This window comes from Myxocyprinus asiaticus, chromosome 21, assembly GCF_019703515.2.
Source record: "Myxocyprinus asiaticus isolate MX2 ecotype Aquarium Trade chromosome 21, UBuf_Myxa_2, whole genome shotgun sequence".
Taxonomy (NCBI): domain Eukaryota; kingdom Metazoa; phylum Chordata; class Actinopteri; order Cypriniformes; family Catostomidae; genus Myxocyprinus; species Myxocyprinus asiaticus.
In genome coordinates, this window is record NC_059364.1 from 12,898,333 (window position 1) to 12,910,990 (window position 12,658).

Sequence of the window (12,658 nt, forward strand, 5' to 3'; positions counted from 1 at the left end):
AAAACAAATAGATAGACAGAGAGACATATAGATATGCCAATATAAGTCTATGGGATTTTGGCCACTTTGAAGGTCAGATACAGAAAAACCAAAAGTCTGATCGGTTGGATAAGACATAGCACGCATCAGAACAGACCGAAGGTCTGTACCAAGTTTGATAGATGTAGCTTGAAATTAGGGATACACTGCCTATATTTATCGGCCAATTATTGACCAAATTAAAACCATCGGCATATTGGTAATAAGCATGAAAACACCAATATGAAAAACAGATGGTTTATTTATAATTAATTAGTAACACACTTTGTAAAAACTCTGTGAATTCAATTGCACAATCCAGAAATAATTGGCTAATAGCCACAATATGTATAGGGTTGGCACTCCCAAAAACACGTAATATTAATTTACATCTTTTCCATTCCTTGTTAATGTGGAAAAATTGGCATAAACGGATGTGACAATTGTGAAAATGCCACTTAGCTATAGCCTACATGATGAGGGTAACCATCCAAAATGCTTTGAAATCAGCAGACTTTGATTTCTGAGATATCGGAAATTATATATATTGGAAATTATTTCTTGTTAGAACAGTAAAAAAAAGAAAGAAGCTTTTGTACCTCTTTATGCATTTTTAAGCATTCCTAAGTAAAACAGTTATCTGATGACAAAATAAGGTAACTGACAAAACTGTGGTGTCGGCCTATAGGTTTTTGTTAAAGTCAGTATCGATTTCGGCCAAAAATATACATATACATATCATTGCATCCCTACTTGAAAGCTCTAGGAGGAGTTAGTGTTAGAAATGTTTGCCTTTGTTTAGGAAAAAAGTCTGTGGAATAACAGTATGCTGGCGTTGTAAGGTCAACATAATTACTATGACTCATCCACATCTGACAGTGGGTCAGGTGGATTAAGCTGACCAGAATAAACTGAGCGCATATGTTTCAAACTTCTTTCAGTTAAAACCCTCAATGATGCCCAGGCGAACACCGATTCAGTACTCGCAGAACTTCGTAGAAAGCTCCGCAGATTTCCACAGAATTTGAACACCTGAAATTCCGAAAGTTCTAGACGTCCCTCCCCATGTGTGTTTGTTGATTAGCCTAAATATGTAGGCTAATTTGACCATGCTTTCAGCTGTCGGTAAGAAAGTATGAATTGAATGAAAAATTTGGGATATCATAATACATCTTGATAGCGAAAAATTATACTCCTGTTTGCAGTCTATTTTAAAAAATTGACTTGTAATAGCCACCGGCTGAGGTGTCAGGGAAGGTCCATCTTTAGTATAGATGGAGGGACTGGTGTTACTCAGTTGCTCAGGTTTTGTGTTTTCGGCCTGACTGCGGTGCATATTTCACTTCCTGCATACACCAGGGAGTTCATTCATCTATCAGGGTTCTTATTGGTTACTTCTATTGCCTTTCAAACAAAACTAACCATATTAAGTCCTTCCCTGCAGTACCGCTATTATCTCTAGCTATATCAACAAGCAAACAATTTATGTGTCTTTCAGCATTGTGTCATACAGGGTGAATATAATTTTGGAATAAGTGTGTGTCAGATATGTAGAAGTGTTTGGGGTAAGATTGTATTGGGCGGCTGTGTTGGAGACACAGATGTTCGTTCAGTGCCAGGCTGTTTTTAGCTGCTGTCCTCCGGTTGCAACTTAAATATTGCTGCCTTTCTACATAACCTTGTAACTTTATATATCAGAGTCCTATATTTATATTCAAGATATAGACAATGGCAGGATGTATGATAGGGTGGAAACGTGAGCGTATCACACCTCAGTGCCTCGGAGTAATGTTTCTGAGGAACTGATGGTTTACTTTTATGTCTGAATGTTTTTTTTTTTAAATTCCATGATTTGAAAAATAATAGATATGTAGATCTAATAGAAGAACTCAAACAAACAACATTTTTTTGCTTTCTGCTCAGTTAAAAATCTCACTCTGTTTTTCTCGCTTTCTCTGTAGGCATTGCCCCCTACCATGGTGATTGTAGGCATCTACTGTGGGGTGACAGCAGGTATGTTTGTGCTACTGAAGGCAGTAAATTATCGCCTGCACACCACGCTGGATGAAGGGGAGGTGGTGGAGCTGCGGGCTAAAGGGAGCGAGGGGCGGGGCCAAGGGGTGGAGCGCCAGCACGAGGGTACCAGCACCCAGCAGGAGGACTCAAACGGGCCTGGGTAAGAATCATATATGGCTAACCCATAAGATAAAACACCAAATTCAGAACTACTGAATCTAAATGAGTCTGATACTTCTCAGGAAGGTTCTGATTCAGTTCAGGAAAGGTTGTGATTAAACTCTGGAAAGGTTCTGATTCAACACAGGAAGTTTCTTATTCATCTCATGAAGTTTCACAATCATTTAGGAAGGCTGTGAATCAGCTCAGGAAAGATTCTGATTAAACTCTGGAAAGGTTCTGATTCATCTCAGGAAGTTTCAGATTAATCTCAGGAAGTTTCTGATCAACTCAGGAAAGGCATTGGTTCCCTCAGAAAGTTTCTGATTCAGCTCAGAAAGGTGCTGATTCATCTCAGGATTTTTCTGATTCAGCTCATGGAAAGGTTCTATTTAAACTCTGGAATGGTTATGATTCAACTCAGGATGTTTTTGATTCAGCTCAGGAAGGTTCTGATTCATCTCAGCATGTTTCAGATTAATCTCAGGAAGTTTCTAATCAGCACAGGAAAGGTATTGATTCCCGTCAGGAAGTTTCTGATTCAGTTTAGGAAAGTTCTGGTTCAGCTTAGGAAAATGTATATTCAGCTCTGTACATTTTTAGCAGCTCAGAATGGTTCTGATTCTTGTTAGGAAGGTTCTGATTCTGCTCAAGAATGGTTCTGATTTCACTCAGGAAAGGTTCAGATTGCATTAAGGAAAGTTCTAATTCTGCTCAGGAAATTTCTGAATAAGGAGTAGAGCTGGAGCTCAGCGGTAGAGATGTTTATGAGAGCTAATCTGGTGTCATACTGGATCCATTCATCACCCACTGAGAGACAGGAGAAGGGAGGAGGGAAAGGGGTGAGTTAATCAGGGGAACTAGAATAGAACCTTAAACACCAGCACACACACAGCTGGTGCCCTTGTTCATAAGCTCAGAGGAGACAGAAAGGGTCTGCAAACTATCAGAGGTGAAAAGATTGCTTGAGGTTGCACATTTTCTGTGAGAGCAAGCATTGCTGACATAGTCAGAACACACTAAACACAGTTACTCAAATCATGAATCAAGCATTTTAGGGAACAGTTTCTACAGACATCAACAACTTTTCATGCATTACACAAGAAAACATGTTTTCTATTCTTACATTCCTGTGTGTATGTGAGAGAGAAATTGAGAGGCTCTTAAAAGGAGAAACAGTGGCGTGAGCACACACTCACACATCTGGAGGGACATTCCTGGTTGTCTGGGTCTGTATGTAAGACAGTACTAATAAGGAAAATATTTGCTATTTCTGCTCGAATGCCCTAAGCTGAAGTGCTCATGTGCTACTAATTCTCCCAGACAACCGCATGTACTGTATCTCATGAATGATACTATGGATACCTTTGTTTTATGATGTAACTTCCTATGATGTCACACTGCTACTCTGAGATTTGTAAAGTGATGTGACCAGCCAAGCGATTAACCTAAGAATGTAAATAAGATTCAAGTAGAAGCAAGTACTTAATGAAATAAAATTTCTCTTCACAACTGTGACATGGTTTTAAGTACCTAGTTGCACTTGCAACAGATCCATTCTTATGAGATACTATTTGAAAGCTTTTTGAACTAAACTTCATAAAACATCAGTCAGTCTATTATTTGAAAGTATAAAGTTTAATATTTATTCCAAAATCTGTGTTGCAACAGTTCTGAATATTAAGCGAGCTCTGATGAGCACTTGCCGCAGTATTACCATTCGCCATTTGAAGGTTTGTTTTACGCATCCAGCAAAAAAATGTTTCCCCCTTTGCACTGGGGCTAAGCAGAATAAACCTCTTTAAAATATAATTATTATCTTCCGAATTTAGTAATTTCTAAAAGTGGGGCAACGTGATCTCTGCTAAATGAGTGGCAGACATTTGATGGAGAGGACTAGATATGATCTCTCTACTGGCGTCAGAGCTACTGTGACTCCTGTGCAGTTTGATCATAAATTACATTGTTAAATCCTCGAACCCTCAGGGGCCATTCCAGTGTTAGTGTGTTGCTAGGTAACTAACCCTCAACTGTGTGTTTGTGTGTGTGTGTGTGTGTGTGTGTGTGTGTGTGTGTGTGTGTGTGTGTGTAGGGATCCGGGAGGTGGAATAGAGATGTCTAATTTTGCACGACAGGAGACGCCTCCGGTTGACTGCAGTTCACGGAACTCTTACGTAGGAATTGACTCCAACCATCAGGTTTGTGTGTGTTCATGTTCATTTGCATGCATGTGAGGGGTGTGTGCACCCCCTTGTACTTCTTTTGTTTTTGAGTGATTTTGTAACTACAGGTACTTTTGACCTGATTTTGTTCATAAAACTTTTTCATGAAACTGACATTGGTTATGTTTGTTCAGAAATGTGTTATTACAGCTGTACAATGTCAGTACCACCACAGCCATAAATGTGGCGGTAATGATGTTTTTGAAGTTTTTTTATGCAAAGCTGTTAGCATAAACTTATTGTAAGGTATTTTTCTTCAAAATCCAAAAAAGAAGGTTGAAATTATTTCAATGCAGTAATGTTGAAGAATAAACACACCTATACTCTGTTGCATGGGACGCAATAGTTACCTTAAAATTTACCCTCTTATATCTCTCACTATATATCACTCTTTATATTGCACATTTAAGTCCACATCCCCAGAAGTGAATTGATTGCTCTCTTGGTTATTAGCGCATTAATGAAGAGCGTTTTCCAGTGATCCGATAATGTGTGTTATTGTGTTGTAGCCGTTACTAAGCATAAAGGCACCATTAAATTATAGTTTTAAACAACTGGCACAATGTCTGATAGTGTAGATAGTTACTTTTATTGGCCAGTACTGATGTTTGGCCAATACATGATCGGTGCAACTCTAGATGTAAACATACCAAAATGTGTTAAACGGAACTGAGAGTACTACGCTGTTATTGGTAGCTGAAAGCATTTTCAAATTAGCCAAAATATTTAATAAACAAACTTGCAAGGGGGCAGGGAATGTGCAGGACTTGATGGGCGATCAAATTCTGCAGATGTCAGCGGAGCTTCTGCAGGTGCAGATTCAGTGTGCGCCTAATAAGTTGCATGTAATATGTAGATTCTACAAATTCATAAAATCTAGTGTGAATATGTGTTTTGGCTGAATGAAGATTTCCTGGTTTAGAGTCTATCAGTTTAAGAGCAGAATCTTGGGCTTTCACTGCATTTGATGTGTTATTTTCTGGCATATAGTACAGCTGACAAACTGCTTGTCCCAGATGGGGTGTGTGTTGGATCAGAAAGTTACTGAGCAGAAACTCAGGCTGGAATTGAGGTCTAATTTGTTGTCATGTGATTAAATTACAAAGGTGTGTGTTTGTGTATGTGTGCTAAATTAGGAAAAGTGACTGGGAGTTACAGACATCATGACTCACCAGAGCTTGTTTCATCGATCTAATAACTCTCTCTCTCTCTCTCCCTCCCTCTCCTTACAGATAACATCCCATGGAGGCCCAGTCACAAGCAAACGTGAGACATTGTTTTTTGTTTTTTTGTTTTGTTTGCCTAATAAAATAAAACTGAGAGGGTTAGTTTACCCAAAAAAGAAAATTCTCTCAGCATTTACTCTCCCTCGAGTTGTTTTAAACTCGTAAAATGTTCTTTCTTTTGAGTATGCAAAAGAAGATATTTTGCAGAATGTCCTGGCTGCTTTTCCAATGCAGTGACAGTTAATGTAGACGAACTTTGTTAAACTAAAAAAAAAAGCGGCATAAAAGCAGTCCATATTTGATTTAGATGCTGTATTCCATATGATATACTATATACAGCTTTTATAAGCTTTGTATTAGGTGCTGACTGAAATTATTCATCATTGACATCTAATCTGTTTTGCCGTGTCTTGACACACTATATTTGAAAATATATGAAAGCACAAATGAGATTTGAGATCATTTTTGGGTGAACTATGTCTTGAAGGCAGTTTTGATGGCTGTACTGTGTGTTAACAGGGAGAGTGTGTGTTTGTGCACAACTAGTGAGCAATTCCAAATGTCTTTGTCTCACTGCAGTGTGTATGTTGGGATAAAAGCAGGATAAAGTGATAGCCGTTTCTCAGTTTCATAATACCTCTGTTGTTTAGACAGCTGAAAATTGACTATAGAGTTTAAACTATATCTATATCAGTGTCAGAAATTAACTTTTACATTAAGAGGCAATATTTGCCCCCTGGATTTGATTTACAGGGGCAATTTTACATTTACGAGGCCATATTTTTTTCAAACCATTTAAAACATAAACCCTTATCCAAATAAATGATATGTGAAGTATGAAATGCATCATGTCATGACTCAAGAAATTGCGCTTTATTATTATATTTCTTATAAATCATGATACCTAACACAAATCCAATGCAAATGGCAAGTGTTATACTGGAACTGGGTAACTGCACCTGAACTGCACCATACTTTAGTGTACAGAAGAGAAGGACAATAAAATAGTTTTGCATTGAGGATGAAATAAAATGTGCAGGATTTAAAGTCCAAGTCATCAGATATCCTGCAGGCTACACATATTCCTGCTAAACTCTCCAGGGCCACTCTGATGGTGCTCCAGTTTGTCCTAAGATGTGTCACACCCCTAGTACCTTTTCAGCAGAGAGGATACAAGGTGTTTTCTTGTGTTCACTAGAAGTTTTATGACTTTTTTTTTTTTTTGTCGTTTTATACTCCGAGGACACAAAGGTGTGAACCAGGTTTTTTGTAGCTTTAAATAGAAGCGTTCAGAATCAGAGAGAAGAGGTTTTCTGCAGACAGCAGCGATATGTTAGAAGACCTGCAGTACTGTGGGCACAGAGCAGGTCAGGGATGTCTTGGAATAAAGATGAAAAGGTAAGTGAGAGAGAGAGAGAGAGAGAGAGAGAGAGGATATGTTAAGGAATAAGTGAAAAAACTTGACCTCTCCCTGTGTCTTTACAGGTGCAGGTGTTGGAAAAATTCCAGATGACATCAGCTTGAGTTTGGATCAGAGTTGCAGTCAGGACCAAGGTGTGAATCTTAAGTAACATAATTTACAGTATAATGTAATGCAAATTAGTCTACAGAAAGTTCAGGTTTTATCTCACTTAAAAGCCTTGCCAAACAAAACTCTTTTCACACAATACACATCCAGACAGTCACTAATGTATGGCAGTAGTTTGGGTATAAATATAAAAAGTGAAGTTTGTAGTTTCTGCTTATTCTGTTGGCACCAAACAGAATTAGCAAAATAATGACTGCTTTCAACCAAGTTTCAAACATTTAACCTGTCTTCAATTGATACATTGAGACAGATCCTTCTGCCCCAAACTCCCGTCATTGATTGAGTCAATGGTGTTATATCCAGCCCAGTTAAACTCAACATAACAGATCGCAATTCTGTTTGGTGCCGCTAGTGGCACAGAAATGACACACTTCACCTTTAAGAAATATCAACATTAAGAAACAGTATGAGATTGATAATGTTGACTTGGCCTTTTTTTACTCTGAACTGGTTCACAGGATCTTAACCAAGGTGCATTGGATAAAACCCAAAACTTCGGTCAGATGTGAACATTAGACGTCTGCGTACAGGATGCGTGAAGCAAATTTAATCTGAGCAGAGTGCACAAACACTGAACACGTACGGCCTGATTTTTCTATAAAAAAGAGAGAGAATAGTCCAGTATCTCATAGCACGCAGGTGCCAACTGCCTGTGTGTGCGCACACAGTCAGATGGAGTATACTTTGAAAGGCTGAGCATTCGACTGTACGCAGACGCAAAGCATTCGTCAAATATATTTTGGGCTACAACTGCTGTGAGATGTTTTTATATTCCTTCAGACATGAGTTATACAAATGCAGGTATCTCATGACCTCCTCACACACACGTTTTTGACATTCACATCCACTGTTGTGGATTGTGTTATTTAGTGGCGATAATATCTTTTTCTAGAGCTTCTTCGAGACAGCATCCACTCCAATGTGAGTGTTGCCACCTGGTGGCTGATGACAAAATTTGCGTCTTGTTTTTCTGACTGTGGTTTTGTTCAACTGAAAAGCGTTTCATAAAAGTACAAAGCCTTTAAAATAGAGCCAAAATTATTCTGTGACATGAAAAATAGGTAGTGTATCTCTGTAGTGCCTTTCTAAACTAAAAGATCGTGAACTATTATAAAAGCTTTCTGTGAGTGATGAGATAGTGGTGAGATGGTCCATTGTTAACATGCCTCATAAGTACGAGAGGTAACGTCAGCATAGCACTCTGGGCTCAGACTTTGTAAAACACAAGGGGCTTTTGAACAATGTGGTTTTTGTGAGAGATGGATAGAGTGCAGTGTGAATGGATTCTTGGTAATGCAGTTCTAAAAGAGTTTGGCAGATGACTGCATCAGCTCTTTACAGTATGTCAGCGCTCAGGAAACTGCATGTGTTTATTCAATAAGAACTAAGAAGTGCTAACTTTCTCCCTCTAAGGGATATGTTAGTATTTTTGTAATGTTTAAATACCTTCTCCTATTCCTGCTTAATATGGATAGAATGATAAGCAAGCAATTTGTAGGCTATTTCCCTGCAAAGTGCAAACACTGTGGCTCTGTTGCACTAAGATTAAAATGTATTTGTTGGTTCTTGGTCGAGTGTCCCAACCAGGCTGACACAGCAGATTTGGCTCAACCATTGGCATGATTTTGGGGTAGGACTATCTGTTTGTTTGACTAATGTCAGACAGAAGAGTGTTTGGGAAACTTGTTGGATAACAGTCATTGTTTTTTAAATCACACACTTTGTCTTATGTTTCTCTTTCCCTCTTTAGATTTGATGTCAGACCCAAAGATGTTCTGCCTCGTCTCCAATGATTCTTTCGCCTCCATGCAGCCCTCAACCTCATTGGCTCAGGACCTCTATGGCTCCACCCCCCACCCTTTCAGCCAATCACTGTCCTCTTGTGATACAGAAATTACCGCCCATCTTACCACCCACTCACAATCCTTCCGGAAAGAGTCATCTCGTCCTCGCGGATTGCCTCGCACCTCAAGCTCTGCAGGATCTGCATTTCCAGATCCTTCTTTGCCTGAGTTTAGTCTGTATCCTCCGCCCCGCAGGGGGGGACTGGACCCTGTTTGCGAAATGGAGGCCACCAGGTCACCGAGAGCACCAGAGAGTTCTCAGCAGGCAGACTCTGGAACTCCAAGCACTTCAGGTATAGAATGTCACAGACATCATCCGAAAGAGTGCCGCAGGATATCACGGTCCGTCTCCCGGGAGACGGGGGAAGGGGAGTGTGCCGGGGAAGGGGGATCTGGGCTGTACCAATTAGAGGGTGTTTCATGTGTTGTGGCAGGTCGGGAGAGAACAGGGGGACATAGTGCTGAAAGTTTGCAGAGTTTAAGCACTCGCAGTAGCGGCTCCACTGAGAGCTACTGCAGTGGGACGGACCGGGATACCAACAGCACCCTGAGCAGCCTGCACAGTGAGCAGACCAGTTCCACACATGTAGAGAGTCTGCTGTCACTGTCTGGGGATGAGAAAGTGACGGCAGGACACAGCGATCCATGTAATTCTAATCTGGCCTCGGGGGAGGCTAATAAAAACCCCCACGCCAACGAACTTGCCACCAAACTGCCCACCAGTGATGCCCCCAACCCCTCAATCTCAGAGGGCCAACATGGAGAGGGCACTCTGGAGGCGGGCTCAAGGACTAGTGTAGATGTTTCTACTGGTCACTCTCACCAGCACCAGGAGGCGGAGCCTAACAAAGTGCGACCCAAAACAGGCAATCTTATTCACCGGGCTGCCTCGTCATCTGGCGCTAGCCGTATTGGTCGTCAACGAAGCGATAAGCAGCGCGCAAGCAGTTTTGATGCCAGCAGGCACCGGGACTACGTTTGCAGACGAAGCATGGCAAAGCCTCGCTCAGCAGTATTCATGAAAGGAGAAGAAGACTCTAGCGATCAGAGTGAACTTAGTTGTGCCTCTAGCCTACACTCTACCCACCAGCTCAGCACAGACTCCTCATCCAGCACGCCCCACTCATGCCCCTCCCCCGAGGATTGCAGTGGACCCCTACGGGCCAAAATGCACAGTGCGCAAACCCACAGTCAGAAGGACAAGGAGAAAGACAAAGAGAAGGGTAAACGCAGAGCTGCGCGTCGCACTCCGAGTACAGGCAGTGCCAAAACACGCGCTCGGGTCCTGAGTCTGGACACTACTGCCTGCCTTAATGACCCACATCACTTGGGCGCACCATCAAGTTCCAGACCTCTCACCACCTCCAAGTCTGACTTGGAGGCAAAAGAGGGGGAGGTATTGGATGCGGCATCCCTGCTGGGAAGGGCGTCTCAACTTGAGTCAGTGACCCGGTCCAGAAACAGTCTGCCCTGCCCTATCACCCTCAGTCACACGCAAGACACAGTGACGGGATCACGGGGTGAGCATAAATATACGTTATTGCCTTTACTGTAATTAGAGCTTGTACATGCACTTATTCATTTAGGTCTACGAGATCATTAAGTTGTGATCTCATGGTTAAATCAGTCTGAAGTGGAAGATATTTAAACCAGGTTTGAAACAGCACAAGTAAGTGTAAGGGATGACAGAATTAAAATTTTTGAGTGAACTATCCCTTTAAGGTCTCAGTAATTCAGGGCTTACAAGGACACAGATTGTGCGACACAGTGTGCACCCAGTCAGATAATAAGCTACTTTCCTTATTGCTCAGAGGCAAGGAGATATTTACCCAATGTGTTTGGCTGGTGCAGCTGTGACCAAGAAACGCCTGCAGTGTTACTGAAATATTACTCTGTTGAATCTATATCTGGGAGATCTGCAGGGTTTATACGGTTCTCTGATCCACAGAGACCGTTCAGTATTTACTGTGTGTGCACTACTGCTTGTGTGAGAGTGACTTACTGTAAAGAAGTGTCTATTAGTGGTCTTGCAGTAACACACACATTTCACATTTCAATAGAGAATAATATATCAGAATTAGGGAAGCACAGATATAAATTTTTTTGGCCGATGCCGATTTTAACAAAAAATAAAATAATAAGATAGGCAGATACTGACATTTTGCTACTTATTTTGTTATCAGATCACTGTTTTACTTAGGAATTTTGCTTTAAAAATGTACAAAGAGATACTTAAGCTTTTTTACTGTTATAACAATAAATAATTTTCTTTGAACATGGATTGGATCTGTTGAACACATAACAGGTCAAAATTTTAAAGAGAGCCTCAATGAAAGATAAATAGAAGACAAAAAGATAACATATGTATAAAATGTTATTTTGTACTTCTGTTTTTGCTGTTCAAAACAACAGAACACATTTTACATGTATGTACTGTATTTGATAGAACATTAATTTAATGCTATGCATATGCTGGGCAATTCCACAGAAATGTCAAAAGGTTTAGCCAAAGGAACAAAACTCACCTTTTAAATTCTGTAATATACTGTAGTGGTAAAATGGATAATGCCATCCAGACGGCTAGAGGTCTTGCTCACACAGCGCTGACTAAAGTGCTGAATGCAGGCTGCATTTTAAAACGCAGCCTTTTAAGGTTTAGTAATCGCACAAGGCCATATGATTTCAATCTTAATTCAATGAATCATGCTGCATTAATGGATATCATACCGATGTCTCAGAAGTCAAACTCTGTTGGTTTCAAAGCATTTTGGATGGTTTACCTCATCAATTACACCTAATTCAACTAATCAGCTCATTAGTGGAGACTCCAAGACCTGAAGTGGGTGTGTCAGAATAGGGAGATATACAAAATGTGCAGTGTTGGGGGGCCTCCAGGAACAGGGTTGGGAACCACTGATGTAGTCAGTAGGTAAGTGTCGCTTTCACAACTGTCACGTCCGTTTATGGTGGTTTTTCTGCAACTTAAAAACAAGAAAGAATACAAATTAAATATTGCATGTTCTTAAGAGTGCCAACCCTTCTACTTACTGTGGCTTTTATTATGGATCTGGATTGTGTATTTGAATTCACAGAGTTTTTACAAAGTGTGTTACTAATTAATTATAAATAAACCATCGTGTTTTCACATCTGCGTTTTTATGCTTATAACCAATATGCAGATGGTTTTCATTTGGTCAGTAATTGGCCGATAAATATTGGCAGCCAATACATCGGTGCATACCTAATCAGAATAAGATAGGTAGCAAAAGTTTTCGGTTTCCAACATGGAATGACCAGATTCACTGTGTTACTTGAGTATCACACCTCTTTGATCATGATGAACTGGTTGTCTGGGATATGCGTGTTAAATTCCAGAACATGTTCTACAGGAAGGAACATGCACCGTCCCGTGTCAGCAGATTAGGGTTTGGATTTTGGACTTTAGTTGTCTGGTTTGGTCATGAAACTGCTGGTTAATAGTTAATCAGTTATCAGCTTCTCTTAGACTGCAGTTTTCCCTCTTTGTTTCTGTGTTTGGAAGCACCGAAGTGTGTATGATAAACAGAAGTGTGTGATTTTCAGACA

The 12,658-nt window shown here is 40.4% G+C and overlaps 1 protein-coding gene across 5 annotated transcripts in view; it reads left to right on the plus strand.

Moving 5' to 3' along the window:
• LOC127411629 (pecanex-like protein 1) overlaps positions 1–12,658 on the plus strand; it is a 47,369-nt gene that overhangs the window by 873 nt on the left and 33,838 nt on the right. For 4 of the 5 annotated variants that reach the window (XM_051647318.1, XM_051647319.1, XM_051647321.1 and 1 more), the window contains exons 2-6: positions 1,980–2,194; positions 4,286–4,391; positions 5,648–5,681; positions 7,127–7,195; positions 8,980–10,593. In XM_051647318.1, the coding sequence (XP_051503278.1) occupies positions 1,980–2,194; positions 4,286–4,391; positions 5,648–5,681; positions 7,127–7,195; positions 8,980–10,593 (2,038 nt within the window). The remainder of the gene's footprint in view (positions 1–1,979; positions 2,195–4,285; positions 4,392–5,647; positions 5,682–7,126; positions 7,196–8,979; positions 10,594–12,658) is intronic. The other variant, XM_051647320.1, reaches the window with a different exon arrangement.